This window comes from Scyliorhinus canicula, chromosome 2, assembly GCF_902713615.1.
Source record: "Scyliorhinus canicula chromosome 2, sScyCan1.1, whole genome shotgun sequence".
In the NCBI taxonomy this organism is placed as follows: Eukaryota; Metazoa; Chordata; class Chondrichthyes; order Carcharhiniformes; family Scyliorhinidae; genus Scyliorhinus; species Scyliorhinus canicula.
This window is the reverse complement of record NC_052147.1, coordinates 31,430,048-31,451,279: the sequence shown is the minus strand read 5'-3', so window position 1 is coordinate 31,451,279 and position 21,232 is coordinate 31,430,048. Positions and strand designations below refer to the sequence as shown.

The 21,232-nt window shown below is 46.3% G+C and overlaps 1 protein-coding gene across 1 annotated transcript in view; it reads right to left on the bottom strand.

Annotated features, from left to right (window-relative positions):
- kcnh5b (potassium voltage-gated channel, subfamily H (eag-related), member 5b) overlaps positions 1-21,232 on the bottom strand; it is a 474,329-nt gene that overhangs the window by 243,834 nt on the left and 209,263 nt on the right. Inside the window, 1 exon segment of the mRNA XM_038775353.1 lies at positions 8,129-8,558. Within this exon segment, the coding sequence (XP_038631281.1) occupies positions 8,129-8,558 (430 nt within the window).

Below are 21,232 nucleotides of genomic sequence, written 5' to 3'. Positions count from 1 at the left end.
TGGGGTTACTGGGTTATGGGGATGGAGTGGAGGTGTGGGGTTGGTAGGGTGCTCTTTCCAAGAGCTGGTGCAGACTCGATGGGCTGAATGGCGTCCTTCTGCACTGTAAATTCTATGAAATCATAAATTCGATGAAACTCTGGTACCCGTGTCCTACCTCACACCAAATCCCATTCACCAATCATCCTCTGACCTACACTGGTTCCCACAATTCCTCAATGTTAAAATTTCAATCCTTATTCAATCCAATATGTCAAATACCTCCATGGCCTTCCATTGTCCTCCCTATCTCTGTAATCACCTCCAACCCCACAACCCTGCAAGATATGTGCACCCATTCTGGTCTCTTTTGGCCTGATTTTAAACGTGCCACCATTGATGTTGGATTGGATTGGATTTGTTTATTGTCACGTGTACCCAGTTACAGTGAAAAATATTTTTTTGTGAGCAGCTCAACAGATCATTAAGTACATGAAATGAAAGGGAAATAAAAGAAAATACATAATAGGGCAACAGAAGGTACACATGTCACTACATAAACACCGGCACAGCTGCCAAAGAGCTCTCGCTCCGGAATTCCTTCCCTAGCCACTCCACATCTCTGTCTCTCATACATACTTTAAGATACTCCTTATAATCGATTAAATTTGACCAAGCTTTTGGTCATCTGTCCTGATGTCTCCTCGTGTGACTTTGGTCAAATATTGCTTCATAAAGCATCAATGAAGTGCCTTATTGGAACATGATATTGTGTCAAAGTGTATCTATAAGTTGTTGCTGTTTGAGTCAAAATCTATAACTGTTCTAAAATACACCACAATCTAAATTGCGATAAGACTGTAGGTGATGTGGCATCACAGTTCCTTCTGCCTATCAAAATCCTTCAGCCCATCGAAACGAGTGGCTCTAATGAAGTCTTGTCCTTTATTTATCTATCTTCCCCCTCCTTCACAAGCACTCTGAAAAGTATATAAAAGGCTTGGCTTGAAGAGAATGACTTATATTTATATAGCAGCTTCCACAACCTGACAACAGGCCAATGTGCTTTACAACCAATTAACTTTTGAAGTGTAATAATTGTTGTAATGGAAGAGTTCAATTGTCCTAAAACGTATATTGTTTGTCTGACAGATTGCTGTATTAGCTGTTCCTCTGAATAATTCGGCCAAAGGCAAACCATTTCTTTAATAAAGTTATTTCCAAAGCATTTTACCTTCTTCACAAGAATTTACCATGGTCACTTAATCCCACCCATGGCACTCACAGAGGTGATCTAGAAACCATGATCATTGAATCATAACAAACAAGCTGGAGCATAAGCCATGGAGAGACATATAAGCAGGTCATTATTTTATCGAGCACACACTACTTTAACACTGCAAATTCAAAAGTGCCTTAAATGTCCTCTATTCAGGAGATGGGAGCAGGGTGCAGGGAGGAGCTGTTGTGCTATTTTTGTCCAGTGCTCACACTCTCACCTCTCTGTCAGGAAACTTTGGGCTCCAAGTCCCAATTCAGAAAATTGATTGCCTAACGCAGGCTGAGACTTCCTTGTCGTGTTGTTCAAGTGGTGAATTGATGCTGCATTTCAAACAAGACAATGTGCCAGATTTTGTTCCCAACAAAGACAGGATTGGAGTTGGGAAAGTAAAAAAATTGTGGGAATTTTTTACTGTAATTTCCAATTTTCAGTGCCTTCCCAATCCCAAATTATTGTGTGGCCTTTTCATATTTTGGGAAGGCCTTGAGTCTGAACACCTCTTATCATGTTGGCATGGAATTGTGGGCACTGTGGGAAATTTAAATTTCCTTCCTGCGCTAATTACATGTATTGATGTAGGTTTTCAAAGCTCAGATTTTTAAAACTGCCAAAATTGAGAATTTGTGACCATTGAGTGGAGCCTGCTGAAGAGTCTGGAATGTTAATACAGGTAAGTGGAAAATATTTTTACCACAATGTCAATATTAGATGCTGTATTGTAATATACATGTGTTTTAATACTAGTTTTCATAGCTGGGACTATTATGAATGTTTGGCTGAATCTTAAATGGTCTAGAAACAGTTACCTCAGTAGGAGGGGGGTGTACATTCACAATTTGATTGACAGTTTTAAGAGAATACTGAAGAAGCATTATGACTGGCTGAGCTCTAGAAATGGCGAATCGATTTTGACACAGCTACTAGGGAAGTGCTAGCATTGTTTGGTTAATATGTTTAAAATGTTGTTACATGCTGATCTTTCTTTGAATGTTTTTTCAATGCCTGTGTGTTTATTAACACAAGATTAAGAGATGCGAAGTGCATTAAACCTTTTTTTGTCATTGATATGATGAATGGCTGCAATTGATTGACAGTTTTATGAGAAGCGGGGCAATGTATTTTAAAAGGAATGTTGAATGGCTGTTTTTGTTGGATTCCCAACTCAGGACTAGGGTTCCACCGTGGTTCAGAACTCCTCTGATGTGCTGAGAACCACTAACAAAATGGGTCAGCTCCGTCAAAATTGCAATGGAGCCAGAAAGGATGGGAGTGTGTGTGGACTTAACCTGCAGTGACAAAAATGACCAGAAACGAGAATGGGGGAGGTAATCCCAGAACGTGGTTCAGCATTTATAACAGCTTCTCAACCCACATCTTGGAAATAGAGCTGAAGACTTGAGCAGAGTTAGACCTTTAGCTAAGCTGTTCCAGAACAGTTCCAATGCTGGACTGATAAGTGGCACGTAACATGTGGGTCACACAAGTGTCAAGTCATGATAGTTCCCAATGAGATAAAATCTAACTACCTCCTTTGACATTCAACAGCATTAACACCGCTGAATCCCCTACCATCAACATCCTGGTGGTGACTGACCAGAAACTTGACATAAATACTGTGGCTACAAAAGTAGATCAGATTCTGTGTATTAGATGATAAATGACTCATCTCATGTCTCTCCAATGCCTCCTACACCATCTACAAAGAACAAAGAGAACAAAGGAAAGTACAGCACAGGAACAGGCCCTTCAGTCCTCCAAGACTGCGCCGATCATGATGTCCTAACTAAAAACAAACTTCTGCCCCTACTCGATTCTGGGTGTGCCCAGAACCAGAGGTCACAGCCTGAGGATTCAGGGTAAACGATTTCGGAGAGAGATAAGGAGAAATTTCTTCACACAAAGAGTGGTGAGCCTGTGGAATTCATTACCACAGGAAGTAGTTGATGCTAAAACTTTGAATATATTCAAGAAACAGCTGGATACAGCACTTGGGGAGAATGGGATCAAAGGCTATGGGGAGAAAGCAGGATTAGGCTATTGAGTTGGATGATCAGCCATGATCGTGATGAATGGTGGAGCAGGCTCGAAGGGCCAAAGGGCCTCCTCCTGCTCCTATCTTCTATGTATCTATGATCCGTATCCCTCTATTTCCTCCCTATTCATGTACCCATCCAGATGCCTCTTAAATGTTGCTAATGTGCCTGCTTCAACCACATCCTCTGGTAGCACGTTCCAGGTATCCACTACTCTCTGCATGAAAAACGTACCCCGCACATCTCCCTTGAACTTTCCCTCTCTCACCTTGAACCTGTGCCCCCTTGTAATTGACACTTCCACCCTTGGAAAAAGCCTCTGACTGTCCACCCTATCTATGCCTCTCAAACTTTTGTAGACCTCTATCAGGTCTCCCCTCAGCCTCCGTCCTTCCAGTGAAAAGAATCCTAGTTTATTTAACCTCTCCTCATAGCCAACACCCTTGAGACCAGGCAACATCCTGGTGAACCTTCTTTGCACTCTCTCCAAAGCTTCCACGTCCTTCTGATAATGTGGTGACCAGAACTGCATGCAATACTCCAAATGCGGTCTAGTCAATGTTTTGTATAGCTAACATGATTTCCTAACTCCTGTACTCAATGCCCCAGCTGATGAATGCAAGCATGCCATATGTCTTCTTAATCACCTTGGCCACCTCTGTTGCCACTGTGAGGAAACTGTGAACCTGCACGCCCAGATCCCTCTGTATGTTAGTGTTCCTAAGAGTTCTGCCATTTACAGTATAATTCATACCTAGATTTGATCCTCCAAAACCCATATGTCCGGATTAAACTCCATTTGCCATTTCTGTGCCCACATCTCCAATCTATCTATATCCTGTTGTATCCTCTGACAATCCTCGGCACTACCAGCAACTCCACCAATCTTGAAATGAAATGAAATGAAAATCGCTTATTGTCACAAGTAGGCTTCAAATGAAGTTACTGTGAAAAGCCCTTAGTCGCCACATTCTGGCGCCTATTCGGGGAGGCTGATATGGGAATTGAACCTTGCTGCTGGCCTGCCTTGGTCTGCTTTAAAAGCCAGCTCTTTAGCCCTGTGCTAAACAAGCCCCTTCATGTCATCCGCAAACTTACTAATCAGACCATCCACATTTTTCTCCAGATCATTTATATAAACTACAAACAACAGAGGTCCCAGCACTGGTCCCTGGGGAACATCACTAGGTACAGATCTCCATTCAGAAAAACACCTTTCCACCGCTACTGTCTGTCTTCTATAACCAAGCCAATTCTGTATCCATCGCGCTAGCCCACCTTGAACCCCATGTAATTTTTAGTTTTTGTACCAGTCTGCCATGTGGGACCTTGTCAAATGCCTTAATCAACGCCATATAAACTATACCCACAGCCCTTCCCTCATCAATTTTCTTTGTCACCTCTTCAAAAAACTCAATTAAGTTGGTGAGACATGACCTTCCCCGTACAAAACCATGCTGCCTGTCACTAACTAGTCCATTTTCCTCCAAATTGCCTTACAAGTTCCAAATGTGTTAGAATATTCTCCACTTTCCCAGATGAGAGCAGCTCTGACAACATTTGAGAAACTTGGCATCATCCTAGTCAATCTACTTAATTGACGTTACATCCATTACGTTAAACATTCATTCTTCCCACCATCAGCGCATAGTGGCAGCAGTGAGCACAACTCACTGAGCCTTCTTCAACCACAACTTCCAAACTCATTGAACCAATTCCCCACTGCCGGGAAACCCACAGCAGGGGTTCGCCGTTGGCGGGGCCAGAAGATCCCGCTAGTGAGAATGGCCAGAAAATCCACCCCTCCCAACCTTCCAGCTACAAAGTCAGGGGTAGCTGGCACAGTGGATAACCTCTACCAACAAGTTCCCATCCAATTGACAGACCTTCCTGACATGGAGCTATATCAACAGGGTCAAAATCATGGCGCTTTCTACCTAACAGCACTGTGGATGTACCTACACCCCATAGCTTGCAGATGGATTACAATCACCTTTGCATCGGCAATTGGTCTTGCCAACACTGCTCACATTCCCGAATTAATAATTTTAAAATAGTTTCAACTTGACTGCTCAAAAATAAAGATGGCATGGATTCACCGGCCCTCGGCACTGGCAATGCCAGGCATGATCGGGCGTCGGGCTGAAATCAAGGTTCGTGCCAGGAGCCGAACCGACCGCTATGCTCCGGCCCCCTCTGCTGGTGGCGGGATCAGGGTTCGCTGAACTCAAGTGCATTTCAATCACCCTCTTCACACCTGAGTGATTTTGAAGTGCTGAGCTGGAAATTGACAGCACTTAACTCTCTTTGAAGCGGTTGATGTTTCTAAACATTGTGGTTTAAGCATTTAGGATTATTCATCTATGAAGGAAGATGAATGAAGCAAGGCTGACACCTGTGTTTGTAGAAGCTGTCAATCATAGCCCACGAAGAGAAATGTGTAAGTATCGCCTGTAGTTAAAGGAGCTGAGGGGTTTAAACACAGGTCAATGCTTTTCTCTTTCCAAGAATGGACACTTGGTACTTCCTCTGTCTGAGCCAGCAGGTATATGCCCAGGTTAATGTTACAACAGTGATTGTTTTCACTGCCCCTCTCTGGACTGCTCTCTGGATTCCAGACAGGGGTCCATTTTCTGGGGGGGTCAGTGAGGGGTTGGAGGGGTTCCTTTAGTTATGGGGTCTCAGGAAGAGTCCATTTAGCTAAGCAGTCATTGGCGGGGTCTCTTTAGCTAGGGGGTGTCGGAGGGATCTCTTTAGCTAGGGGTGTCTGCGGGGATCCACAATCAGGGGGACTTTATGGGGGCCCATTTATTCAGGGGATCTCTCAGGGGGTCCCCTATTCAGGGGGTCTCTGAGAGGTTCCCCAATTCGGAGGGGTATCTGGACGGGTCCTCCTATTTACGGGTTTCTGGGGGCAGGCAGACGGGCTGGGCGGGTCCCCCTCGTACTTGGGGGAAGAGGGGGACCCAGAAAATCTGGGGCTGGGGGGCTGATTCCTGATGTGGGGGCGAGGGGACATTGGGGGGCTGCTTTGCAATGGGGTTGGGAGTAGCCCAATAACGAGATCCCTCGGGAATCCCTCGTCATGCAAATTTATACTGAATTGCTTCCTGGTTTGCATTCCCGCTGGGAGCACAAATCAGTTCCAATTCACCTCCAGCAGGAGAACGTAGTCTTCCAAATGGAGAGACCTGGCCAATGTTTTTTTTTGCAGATGTGGAACTCCGGTACGCCTGTATCTTTGCCCATCCCAAATAAGGACACATTACTCTACCAGTCAAAATCTAGACAAATTGAAAGGGTATTCCAATTGATTGAAACTTGTATCAAAACCCACAAGAGTTAATGACTTGATCAGTACCAGGGTGTTACCAGGTCAACAATAGCAATGGAAATTACATTAAAATAAAAAGTTATACATTTGTATGTTTCTCTACACCTTGCTGTAACTGTAACATTATATTCTGCAGTCTCTCCTTCCTTCCCTATGTACGGTATGCATTGTTTGTACAGCATGCAAGAAACAATACTTTTCACTGTATACTAATACATGTGACAATAATAAATCAAATCAAATCAAATATGTTATCATATGTAGGATATAGATATGCGATGCAGATAGTAGGAAGATGTTGAAAGCCAACTGAGGTGCAGAATCAGCAGTTTAATGATAGCTTGAGTGGGATTCACTAAATGGCGTTTCACATACCTAACTTCTGTTTTTATATCAAAACCATGAAATAAATCAAAAATAATGACACATCAAATTATATATTTTTGTGATTAGTTACTGAACTGGTGGTGCTTCATCTGGAAAATTGTGTTATCAGTTTCTCAATTTTCGCAAAAAACATACCATAACAGCGAAGGCAGCAGCTACGTGACTGGTCAATTCACCATATTTTAAGGGAAAGTTTACGATCTACAATGCTGATGTATGCTCTACATTTCTGGATGACAATAAGTAGAGACTATGATAACACAAGTTGAAACACAGCCAGTGGAACCAAGAGGGCAGGTTCGCCTACCCACTACAGGCCATTATTTCATAACATTTTCCACCGCGACCTAATTATTGCTGGAGATGGGTTTGTGCTGCATTTGCAAAGATACCCTCAGCACTCGTTCAGCAATTGGATGACTTTGTCCACTTTTGGACGCAAGATGTAACGGGTGGTGAGTAATGACTACTGATTCAACAGCTCCTGGAAGGATAATGTGCCGATGATAAGGAAAGTCAGAAGCCTCAAAATTAAAGTTAGATTTGTTTTAAAATACAATTAGAGTAAGCCCACCACCAAAAAAAAAATTGAAACATGAAATTGCCAACTCAGATTTCTTTAACCTAGTGTTTGCATTAGACAAAGTTTTTACCAACCCAGTAAAACTCAATGTTAAACCTAAATATGCTCCTTCCATCTGGGTCAAATGGTGGGACAGTGGTTAGCACTGCTGCCTCACAGTGGCAGGGACCCGGGTTCAATTCTGACCTTGGGTGACTGTGCAGAATTTGCACGTTCTCCCCGTGTCTGCGTGGATTTCCTCTGGGTGCTCTGGTTTCCTCCCACAGTCAAAAGATATACAGGTTAGGTGGATTATGGTAAATTTCCCCTTAGTGTCCAGAAGTTTAGGTGGGTTTACAGGGCTAGGGCGGGGGAGTGGGCCTAAATAGTGTACTCTTTCAGACTGTCGGTGCAGACTCAATGGGCCAAATGGCCTCCTTCTTCACTGTAGTGGTTCTAGAGTTCTAACACCTTATGTCATAATGGATACTACAATCTTTAAAATATGGTAACCCTTTTGCATTGGTAATTTTAAAAATGCATATACTTACAGCCAACCATCATCATAGCCACAGAAAATATCTTCTCCCCATCTGTGGTAGGAGCAATGTTGCCGAATCCAATTGTGGTAAGGCTGGTCATGGTAAAGTAAAGGGAAGATATGTACAGTGAATCCTTTGTGGGTCCCCCTTCCCACTGTCCGGTACCACTGGCATTAAAATGGTAGGGTGTTCCAATACTTTGTCCCAACTGGTAGAGCCAGCTGTCTGTTTTAATTCTGTTGGTGACTTCATCGATGACCTCGTAGTCTCCGATACTGTACCATATGCAGGCAAGCCAATGAGCCACTAAGCCAAAAACGCATACCAGGAGTACCAGCACGGCGGCACCATATTCAAGGTAATGGTCCAGCTTCCTGGCGACGCGGCCAAGTCTGAGAAGACGCACAACCTTCAGCGAACTGAACAGGCTGCTGATACCCTGAAATCAACAGATTTGAATCATGTTATTTTTGTAACGGGTGCAAAATAAAAAAGAGAGCTGTGCTTACTTTTCAAGACCATTGTAGAAAGAAATCAAGGGTTATGGGAACAGATCCCAGGAGTGAGTCTTATAGGATTTAAGAGGCAGCACAGACATGATGAGTAAAATGGCCTCCTCCTGTGCCGGTGATTTGAAGACTCTACATAGTACCTCAGAAAACCTGTAGACGTGGTGTATTTAGATTTCCAAATGGCATTTGATGAGGTGCCGCATCAAAGGTTATGACACAAAATAAGAGCCCATAGTATAAGGGGTAAGGTATTGGCATGGTTAGAGGATTGATTAGCTAAGAAGAAGCATTGATTAAGGATAAAAGGGTAATTTTCGGATTGGTAAGTTGTGAATAACAGAGTGCCATATGGAGCAGCGCTGGGGCCTCAACTATTTACAATTTATATCAAAGACTTGGATGAAGGGACCAAATGTATGATTGCTAAATGTGATGATACAAAGACAGGTAGGAAAGTAAGTTATGAAGAGGAGTGGCGACTGCACGGGGATATATGTAGGCTAAGTGAGTGGGGAAAAGCATTAGCAAATGGCAAATAATGTGGGGAAATGTGAATTGTCCACTTTGGCAGGAAGGATAGAAAAACAATCCATTACTTAAATGGAGAGAGATTGCAGAACTCAACTGTACAGAGGGACCTGGGTGTCTTGGTACATGAATCACACAAAGTTGTTGTGCAGGTACAGCAAGTGATTAGGAAGACAAATGGAATGTTGGTGTTTATCGCAAGGAATGGAGTATAAAAGTAGGGAAGTTTTGTTACAGTTGTATAGGATGCTGGTGAGACCACATCTAGAGTATTGTGTAGAGTTGTGGTGATATAATTGCATGAGAAGCAGTTCAGCGAAGGTCAACTTGAGTGATTCCTGGGGTGAAGGGATTATCTTATGAGGAAAGTTTGGACAGGTTGGACCGATATTCACTGGAATTTGGAAGAGTGAGAAACAGAGAAGATCCTGAGGGGACTTGACAGGGTGGATTCTGAGAGGATGTTTCCCCATGTGGGGGAGTCGAGAACCAGGGGACACAGCTTACAAATTAGGGGTCTCCCATTTAAAATGGAGATGCGATTTTGTTATGTTTCAGAAGGTCATTAGTCTGTGGAATCCTTTTCCCTAGAGAGCTGTGGAGGCACGGTTGTTGACTATTTTGAAGGCTGAGTTAATGGATTCTTGATTATTTTTTTTTTATAAATGTTTTTTATTGAGTTTTCATATTTTATATATGACAAGTTACAAATTATTAGAGAGAAAAAAAGAAAACACAAAAAATTAACATGTATATTTACAGGTAAGCATCTTTATAACAACAATTGTGGCCGCCCCCTTTAGCCGGCATACATATTTTACATTACCCAATATTTATAGTTTGGTTTTGGGCCTTAGCTTGCCATCAAACCCCCATAACGAACCCGTAACCCCCCCCCCCCCCAGCTACCTTCCCCCGATTCCCGTCCATTTTCCCCTGATTCTTGGCCACCCGACTATTCTTCCTCTTGTTCGTTGGCCACAAACAGGTCCCGGAACAATTGCATGAATGGCTCCTACGTTCTATGGAAGCCGCCGTCCGACCCTCGGATGGCGAATTTGATTTTCTCCATTTGGAGAGATTCCGAGAGGTCGGACAGCCAGTCTGCAGCTCTGGGCGGTGCTGCTGACCGCCAGCCAAACTGATTCTACGGCGGGCGATCAGGGAGGCAAAGGCAAGGGCGTCCGTCCTCCTCCCCAGGAATAAATCGGATTCTTGATTAACAAGAGCGCTAGACAGGAAAATACAGTTGAGGTCATAATCAGATCGGCCCATATCTTATCAAATAGTGGTCATTTCATTTCATTTTCATTTCAGGAGCCGAATACTTCCACCCCTAATTCATACTTTTTCTCCGCAGATGCTGTCAGACCCACTGAGATGGTCCAGTATATTCTGTTTCAGTTCCTAATTCATGTGTTTGTATGTTAGTATGTTTCAACTATTGTCGAACTAAGATTACAAATACTCAACATCAAATAGTGGATCCATTGCTGCATTAATCTGGATACTTTTACTGATACATCGATATCAAAGATACTGCCACTTTCTAATCTCAGCCTCTGTTCGCAACTGACTAAAGGAAATCAAGTTAATATTGATCGGAAAATTTGTATTTACAGTATGAGCTGGGAATAGAACCTGCCGTTCCAGCTGTGAAAGAGAATGGATCCAACAGCCAATAGATAGTTTAAATAATATTTACTTTCAGCTCTGCTGGCAATGATTTATTCATTCTCGGGATGTGGGTGTGTAGTACCTGCATGGTTGCCTTTACTGTCCGGTTTGCCTGCGGGCGTTAATAATCAATGCATACTGTCAGTAGCACCACCTGTAGGTCAGGAAGTTAATGCACCTTTGAAGGACATTAGTCGGCCAGCAAATCAGCGGTCCACATATCACCAGACTTATTTAATTCATTTTCAAAACCTTTTACTCCAGTGTCATAGGCGTCAGAATTCTTCCCCCTTTGTAGATAGTACTATACTAGCCAAATAATAGCAAAACCAATGTAAAAACATAAAAGTACCTTGTTATTCCTAGAATTAACATCTGAACAGTGACATGTCGACCTGGGTAGTTTGTATTACTGGATTTGTAATGCATATTGTGAAATTGGTGCATTTGGTGATCCATATCAGAATGTCATGATTTGACCAAGTCCATCTTTCCACATAATCTAAACTGCAAAAATGATGTCCTGCTATGAGGATGCGGAAGTTCTGGTCACATGAGATAAAATTCAGAAACCCAAGAAACCAGCACCGGGAACTAAAATAATAATACCATTAGGGCATGACCAATCGAAACTGAATCCATATCTACTAACACACTGCTCACACTGTTAATCTTACATTTCATTATGCTCCTCTAGTCGCCTTTGTTTTTTAATTAACATCCCTCAGGCAACGAATATGACTGGAATCTTGATGATATTAGTGGGATTGTTGCTGAATGTGGAGGCACTGCTTCTCAAATTGCTCCTTCCACAAACAATGCTATTTCCATTTAAGCTTAGCCACTTCCATCTTTGGTTGCATGCGCAAAGATTGTCACATTACATATTGGGGCGGCATGGTAGCACAGTGGGTTAGCACTGTTGCTTCACAGCGCCAGGGACCCGGGTTTGATTCCCGGCTTGGGTCACTGTCTGTGCGGAGTCTGCACGTTCTCCCAGTCTCTGCGTGGGTTTCCTCCGGGTGCCCCAGTTTCCTCCGGATGCTCCGGTTTCCTCCCACAAAGTCCTGAAAGACGTGCTTGTTAGGTGAATTGGACATTCTGAATTGTCCCTCTGTGTTTCCGAACAGGTGCCGGAGTGTAGCACCTGTTTTCGAATGCTCCGCCCCCTTCAAAACGCCGTCATCGGTGAATAGGCCACACGCCGTTGGGGCAGACCCCCCCCCCCCCAATGGGCCGACATCCTGAGTGGGACTCTTGTGCTGTGAGTTTTTATCAACCTCGTGTGTCGGCTGCGGACTGGGTCCAGCGCCGTCACAGTCAGGGAGGGGGGGGGGGGGGGGAGGGGGGGGGGGGGGTGCCATTCCACTGGTCAAAGGGACTTCGGCTGCTGGGGGGACTGATGGGGGGTGGTCCAGGGGTGGCGAGGGGGTTTACAGGGCGGCACTATCTGGAAGGCCGGGTCCGTGCGCGGCCGGCACCATGTTGTACCGCACGACCGCTGCAGGTCGTCGCCGTGCACATGCGCGGCCACGGACCCGGCAATTCTCCGGCCGTTTCTGTCAGCAATGCCGGGGATTTTACATGGCGCGGCTGGTAGCCGCCCCCCCCCCCCCGCCCCACCGGGCGGCGCATCGTTGCGGGGGCAACGCCGACGTTTTCATCGTAAAACTTGACACTTCCTCCAGACATAGGCTCAAAATTGGAGAATCCAGCCCAAGATCTGTGAAGATCTTTTCTAGTATCAGGCGGATACAGCAGTATTTCCTGTAAACAAAGCAGATTCACAGAAATAGGGACTTCATTGTACCTTGATTGCAGCTGACAACGTACAGAGCAGGGAGCACACTTTGCCCAGAGAAAGAAAAATGGCTCAATAGATTATTGTAACTTTACTGTCAAACTACTTTATATTCATGCATTCTTCTAACCATGTAGAATAATGCTGTCGCCGCAAGCAAGTAATGCCCTTGTTGTACACTCATGCCAACTTGACAATAAATTGCAAATTGATAAGCTTAGAGAAAAGAAACAAAATTTGAGTATGCAGCTTTGAATCACTTGCCCACTAGTGCTCAGTAACATATGGGCACGATGCAATCTTCAAGTGTTCAATAACCATGACGATAAGGAGCTTTTCAATAACTATGTCTGATAATCCCAGCTTTATTCCATTAGAAATGTACCCTTGATTCACTGAATTATTGAATTTCACATCTTAAGAGTATTATTAAATTACTTAAGTAAACTGAATTAATCACAGGATTGCGGAAAAGCAGCTTTTTGAAACAAGGCGATGATGTGATTTTCATTTAATTAGAGAGACTGTTGATTTGTCAAATACGTTGAGCTCCGCTTCTTCAAAAGGCGAAAACTGAGCAAGCGGCTCTCACAGAATATGAAAACTATTTTGTGACATTTTATGCTGCATCTTCTCATTTACACACATTAGGTGGAATAAAATGCCCCCAACAAGGGGCAGGAAGGTGGCAGGATCTCCAAACCCACCTGGCCCTGGGTAAGTCCGACCTCACCACCAGCCCTTTTACCCCTGGGATTTCAGCGATATTCCCTCATGTCGACCGCATTGCAGTATCGACAGTGGCCATTGTTCCCAGTGGCACTGCCGGAACTGGAGAGCTACCAGTCTCTGATTGGTCACCAGCTCTCAGAGGTAGGACATCCACCCGGCTAGCAGGATTTCTGGGGGAAGATTCCCCTCGCAGGAACTGGGAAACCTACGCTAATCGGGTAGATATCTGAATGGGATTGGGGTAGGGTGGGATTTTCTTCACCCCCCCCCCCCCCCCCCCTCCACGGGCATGTTTTGGGGCGGGTGAGGTGACCTGCCATTGGCCAGCAGAGGATCCTCCGGTCCCACCACTGCTAATGGGGTTTCCCATTTTTCACACCCTCCACCACAGGGGAACCCAAGGTGAGGGGTCACCGTTGGCAGGACAAGATATTCCAATTAACGGGAACGCCCAGAAAAGCCCGCCCATTGAGTCTCACTGAAATGGCCGCACCAGGGTTCTCACCGATTTTTCCAGCCAGTGAACAGGTCACGCAGCACAATTTATATTCCGCCCATTGCTTCCACAAAACTGACTGAAATCACAAGCTAAGCCTTTTCTTTCTCCTGAATTACTGTAGATGAAACCGTTGCCAATGTCCTAATGATGGAAAATAATATTAAACCAGGAGAATCGTACTTCTGTTAAAGAATACAAATTATAAGACGATTGTTTTGTACGCTTGATTTTCTTTATGCCGCGACTGAATATAAAATATGAATTGAATATTTTAGTTCAGACTAATGCAATCAAAGTCAAAATTATATGATTTCAACATTTCCAAATTTTGTTGTTGCCCAGACAGCATACTACAATATGTCATAAATAATTGCTCTATCTTCTTTGAAGGTGAGAACGGATACTTATCCAATTTATTTTGGGTTACTTGCATTCCTATAGATATTTGTCTGCCAGCCCTCACATGCCCAGCAATTACATTATGAATAAAATCTACAAATTGCACCATAGGCTTGACACCTGTCTGCTAAAATAACTTTTTTTATTGCAAATAATTAGTGGCAGGTAGACTGCTCTGTTGCTGAAAGGCGAACAATTAAAGAACTGGTAAGAATGTATCACATTTGACTTTCGATGCATACTAAACAGTACTCGAGACTACGGGCATGATCCAATGGCCACGCTGCACCAGAAAAGCAGCTCGCCGCAGCGCAGCATGGCCAATAAAACCCGTGAGACCACACTCCCGGGATCTACCTGGCTCGCAACGCCTCGCAAGATCCAACGTGATCTCACAAAATATTGCAATGTTATTTCCGCCCATTGTGGGACGGATCACTTTTTGTCAAATCTGCATATTAGAACAAGACAGCTAGCCTTGGTAGTGCCAAGGTGCGCAGGTGTGACTGAGAGCTGGCATGGGCACTACCAGGTTGGCACCGCCAAGGTGCCAAGCTGCCATTTTGTGCATACGAGCGATCGGGCCGGGCAGTGCCCTGTGTGGTATTGGGGAGGGGGGGGGAGCTGGGGACCCTCCCATAGAGCGGTCAGGCTGGGGAGGAGGTAAGGGATCGCTTCAGGGGTCTCGGAGAGTGGGATGCCACTTTCAAATCTCTCGCTACACTGGGGAGATCCGGCGAACGGAGCTCCCCACTGTACAAAATGGCATTATGTGCAGCCTCAGCCTCGCGTTCCCCGTTCAGGCCTCTTATAGAATGCGGGGCGAAATTCTCCCAACAGGAGACAACGTGCCGACGCCGGAGTGAAAACCGGAGTGTTTCACTCCGGTGTCAGAGGCCGCGCCTCGCCCCCTATTCTCCCACCCCCAGGGGGCTAGGAGCGGCGACATATCAATTTTGCGTGCCGGGCCTTGGCGCCGCATCAAAGTGGTCCCGTGTAAATGATGCGGCCGGCGGAGCTTAAATGACGTCACCCGCGAATGCGCAGGTTGGCCGGCGCGAACCCGCGCATGCGCGGTTGCCGTCCTCCCCGCGGGCACCCCGCAAGACATGTTGGAGTGATCTTGCGGGGTGGCGGAGGAAAAAGAGTGAGTCTTTTAGAGACGCCGGCCCGCCAATCGGTGGGCATCGATCGTGGGCCAGACCCCCACTGAGCACCCCCCTGATGCTCGATCCTCCCTCCCTCCTCCCCAGAGGCCGCACACGCAGCGTTCGCGCACTGTTCACGCCGGCAGCGACCAGGTGTGGTTGGCGCCGGCGTGAACCGTTCGGATTGGGTGAGCGGCGATTCTCCGAGCGGCCTGTCGTAAAACTCGGCACGCCATTTTGGGGGGGGAAGGAGAATCGCGTGCGGATGCCAGGGCGGCGTGGCGGGAATCGCCCGGCACTCCCATGATTCTCCCACCCGGCGTGGGGGTAGGAGAATTGCACCCGTGAGTCGCATTGTGAGTGCCGGGAAACACGTGGCTAAACACGCTTGCTAGGGGACTTTGTTCCCTTTTGGGAGAATCGCGCCCTACCTTTTGAAACCACCAGTCACGTGTGACAATCTACATCAATAAACATGAATGACCTTCAGTTCAAAACACTGGACTTTCAATAGTACATACGACAGAGGATTGTGCAAATCATGGGGTGCCCTGAAAAGAACTTGTCAAATTTTAATTTTTAATCCTTACTTCAACAGTCAGTTTGCGTTCTCTGGGTACCTAATTTACTCTTATATTTAGTCTAATGGCATGCATGGGCTTCAAAATCCTTAACAGCTGGTTTGTAAACCTTAGTTTCGTAATGAGGAGCATTCGATTGCAGCCATTTTTAATCATGGAAAAACAAGTAGTATCATAAAGACATCAACTTAATGTCTGCTAATTAATTTTAATGCAAAATCTATCAAAATCAGCATTGACAAAATTACTCCACACAGCCTGCACTCTGAAGGTTTTTATATGTCAAGGATCAAGAAATATTGTAAGTACTTAGCTTAATTAGTTGCTGCAGGAAAAAATATTTGAGAATATGGAGCAACCTAAATTTAATATAATTGGCCACATAAAATAATAACTTTAACATCTACAAATGGCAGTTTTTGCCTTGAAAGACTAAAAATGGTAAATGTGATCAACAAACGTAAAGGTTTCACTGCTCTGAAGCCAAAATCTAAATTTAGATTTTTTTTTCCAAGCAAAAGTACCTTTTTACGAAAAAACAAAAGACAGTGGATCTTTTGGAGTTTGCGTCCTGTTCGTTGTAAGGGCTCAGCTAGCTATTCGGATTTTTACAAAATAAAATTAAAATTAGATGAAGAATTTCAATAGTCACTTTCAAATCCGTGGGCAGTGCCACAACTAGCTCTGCACTTCCCCTCCCAATCTTGTCATGAGGAGGCCGAGGTCATGGCAGGCAAGGTGATGTGAGAAGGTTATTGAGAGATATGCCCCGGGGTCAGATTTGGAAGCATGATGCCAAGGGGCTTGAATGGGGAGGAATGATGAGAGGAATATGGAGGCAGGAAGGGTGGGTCCTTGGAGAGACAGAGACAATGGCAAGTGGAGGTCGGAGGCACTGAATGGCCAGGAGAGGGGAAACCTCTTGTCCTACCATGGTCCATGGAATTTTCCAAACTGTAAAAAAAGCTCCAGCATCTTTTTAGGAGTGACACATTCCTCTCCTGTAAGTAATTGTACTCAAGGTGGTGTAGAATGCCATGATAAATACTGGAATTTCTAACGGGGTTCCCAGAATTTCTTTATTCATTCTGAAGAATGTCTATTTCATTACTGTCAGCCTCAGGTAGGGTTTCATCCCATTTCACTGACAGCAATTACGCTAAACATCCCTCTGTGTCGCAAAGTCTTGGGCACAGAAATGGTTAGATTGTGCAAACACATGCTGCAGGTTGATAAATTGCATTTCTAGCTTTTACTCTTGTTTCCTGGGGTCAGGCTACTTCAGATCAACTCTAATGCTGGTTCAAAGCCCCTTGCCCCACACCCCCAACACTATTTATAATAGAGCCACTTTGGGATGCACTCCATAACTGACATCACTAGAAACGTTCCTCCCTCTCTGAGGGACAAAACAAATGACAGGGGGCAGGTTTCTCTGATCCTGAGGCTAAGTGTTGACGCCGTCGGAAACGCTGTCGCGTTTCTCGAAGGCGTCAACATGGCCTCAGGATCAACAATTCTGGCCCATACAGGGGGCCAGCACGGCACTGGAGCAGCCCACGCCGCTCCGGTTGCTGATCCCGGCGTCAACTGGGCGCCGCGGGACCCGCGCATGCGCAGTGGCACTGGCACCAACGCGTGCATGCGCAGTGGCTCCCTTCTCCCTGACAGCCCCAACGCCAAATTGTATAGGGCTACAGGGGCCTGCGTGGAAGAAATGGGGCCCCCAGCCCAAGAGGCCGACCCGCCGATTGGTGGGCCCCAATCGCGGGCCAGGCCACAGCGGGCCCGCCCCCCGCTCCCCCCACAGGCCGCCCCCAGACCCTTCCACGCTGAGGTCCGACAGGCTAAGAGCCGGTTAGAACGGCGCCGGCGGTACTTGGGTTTTGTGGTACGGGTGCTCGGCCCATCCCGTCCGGAGAATCACCAGGGGGACCCTGTCGAGTGGCCCCCGGCCGGCGCCGCACTGACGCCAATGCCGCCGATTCGCCCCACTGCGGCCCCGTGCTGAGAGAATCCCGCCCAAGGAGAGGATGCTTTAATTAAAAATTGGAACTCAATTTGATCAGGGTCTGTTGGCGCGTAAAATGAAGATCAGCGGGAGGCAAAGTTCCCACAAAGTTGCACTCATGTACATGCCATGTAGGGAATAAACAGGACGCGCAACCAATTTTCAACACTTTTTTAGCTGTGTACATTCATAATCACACAGCAAACTGCAACACACAGGTCACCCATAGCAAAGAGACGTTAAAGGGAGCATTGGAGATGCCCAAGAAATAATTTAATGTGATAACGCTTGGGGATACAAGCTCTACTTGCCAAATAACAGAATAATCAAAGAGGTCAGAGACTATATTAAACTAAAAGAAAAATACTTTGAAATGCAAAAATAAAAATCAGGGGCGGGATTCTGCACTACCCGGCGAGGCGGGGTGTACCGGTGCCGAGGAGTGGCCAAAACCACTCCGGCACCGGGCCGCCAGTAAGGTGCGGAATCGTCCGCACCTTCCGGGGCTAGGCCGGCGCCGGCAGAGTTGGCACCGCACCAGATGGTGTGGAAGGGCTTGGTGTCAACCAAACCAGCGCCGAATGGCCTCTGCCAGCCGGCGCGAGTTGGCGCATGCGCGGGAGCGCCAGCGTGTGCTGGCATCATCCCAGCGCATGCGCAGAGGGGGTTCTTCTCCGCGCCGGCCATTGTGGAGGTCGACAGCAGCCGGCGTGGAGGGAAAGAGTGCCCCCCCCCCCACCGGCACAGGCCCGCCCGCGGAGCAGTGGGCCCCGATCATGGGCCAGGCCGCCGTGGGGGCACCCCCCAGGGCCAGATCCACCCCCGCCCCCCTGAGGACTCTGCAGGCCGGCCGCGGAGCCAAGTCCCGCTAGTACAGACCTGGTTTGACATACACCGGCGGAACTGGCCGAAAACAGGCGCCCGCTCGGCCCATCGCGGGGCGGAGAATCGCCGGGGGGTGCCACTTCCAAGACCGGTGATTCGCCGCCCCGCGCTGGGCCGAGCGGGCGCCTGTTTTCGGCCGGTTCCGCCGGCGCATGCCAAATCAAACCAGGTCTGTACTATTTGAAGAAATTTGTAAGGGGTATCAATATCAACATAAAAGTTTTTTTATAATTATATTAGGGGATAAAAGAGGGTGGTCAAGAGAAATGTTGTCCCCTTGAAAACTGATAACTGGGATATTGCGCGAAATTCTCGATTCAGGAGACTATGGCCGGGATTCTCCGCCCACGGGATTCTCCCTTCTGCCGGTAGCTCACACACGCCCGCGAGTTTACCAGTGGCATGGGGTGGCCACAATTGGAAATCCTATTGACAGGTGATGGGAATCCCGCTGCTGGTGAAGGCATGGCGCCGAGGAACATGCGGCTCGTGGACCGGAGTTTACCGCACTATGTTCTCCCGCCAGAGGTGAATTGCTGCTGATTTTCACACCTCCTGGGAACACAAATCAGGAAGCAATTCCCAATCCTCAGCCATACAAATATATCCATGGGAAATCCCCGGGCGTGGGTGCGCTGCCGGCATAACGGAGAATCCAGCCCGGCAGTTTTTACATTCACCTCAGACCAATAGTCTATTTTGTACACAAGCCCTGGAGTGACAACTGAGTCCAGAATATTTGACTCAAAGATAAGACTGCGGCCAACTGAGCCATAAACACAAGGCGGTGTAAGTCTTGCTTCTGCTCTACAAAGCCATTGTTACCTATGCCTGGAGGCTGTGCGTATTTCCAGGCACCAAAACCGAGGAAACATAGAAAAGTGAAGCGGGAATAGTCTATTCGGCCCATCAAGCCTGTTCCACCATTCAATGTGACCATGGCTAACCCTCTATGTCAACACCATACTCCTGCTCTCTCTCTATATACCTCTTGATGCCTTTAGTGTCCAGAAATCTAATTTCTTTCTCAAATATATTCAGTGACTTGACCTCCTCAGCCATCTGTGGTCGAGAATTCCACGGGTCACCACCTGAAGAAATTTGAAGAAAATCTGAAGAAATTTCTCCTCATCTCAGCCCCAAATGGCCTACCCCGTATCCTGAAACTGTGTCTTCTTGTTCTAGACCCCTCAGCTGAAGAAAGGTCAACGCTGTATCCAGTCTGTCCAGCCCTGTCAGGATTTTATATCTTTCAATGAGATCCCCTCTCATTCTTCTAAATTCCGGTCAATTCAGACCCAGTTGGCCCATTCTCCCCTCAAACAACAATCCTGTCATCCCAGGAATGAATCTGAAAAGCTTTCGCTGCACGCCCTCTATGAAAAGTATATATTTTCTTCGGTAAGGAGACCAAAATTGCACACACTACTCCAAGTGTGGTCTCGCCAAGGCCCTGTCCAGCTGCATGAAGACATCCCTGCTCCTGTACTCAAGTACTCTTGCAGCGAAGACCAACATTACATTTGCCTTCCTAACTGCTCGCTGCACCTGCATGCTTGCTTTAAGTGACTGGTTTACAAGGACACTCAGGCAGTCTAATATTATTCTGTAATCTAGAAAATTCTGAAGGAAATCTTGGCACAGGAAGGAGTGCAGCTTAAATTTACCGGAATGGTGCCTGGTCTCCTCGATTTAAATTACAAGAAGAGATTACGTAAACCAGGATTGTACTCCCTGAAATTTAGAAAGTTATGCAGTGATTTAACCAAGGTTTTCAAGGTGCACTGTAACCTCTCCAGTCTGGCAACTTATTGCTCAGAATATTGTTCAGAACCTCTTTCAGAAATTGCCTAGAAATCATCTGAGCACGCTTTCAGCATCATTGGCATCATTTTGGTACTTTGGGAGAGGAAACATGATGGGCAGCACGGTAGCATGGTGGTTAGCATCAATGCTTCACAGCTCCAGGGTCCCAGGTTCGATTCCTGGCTGGGGCACTGTCTGTGCGGAGTCTGCACGTCCTCCCCGTGTGTGCGTGGGTTTCCTCCGGGTGCTCCAGTTTCCTCCCACAGTCCAAAGATGTGCGGGGTAGGTGGATTGGCCAGGCTAAATTGCCCTTAGTGTCCTAAAAAATAATGTTAATGGGGGTTGTTGGGTTACTGGTACGTGGGCTTGAGTAGGGTGATCATTGCTCGGCACAACATTGAGGGCCGAAGGGCCTGTTCTGTGCTGTACTGTTCTAATTCTAATTCTAACTGTTTGGACAAGAAAAACAATTTCCATTGCTGCTTTTTAATGTTTGATCACTATTTAAGTTTGAGGTAAATGTTTGTCTGCAGC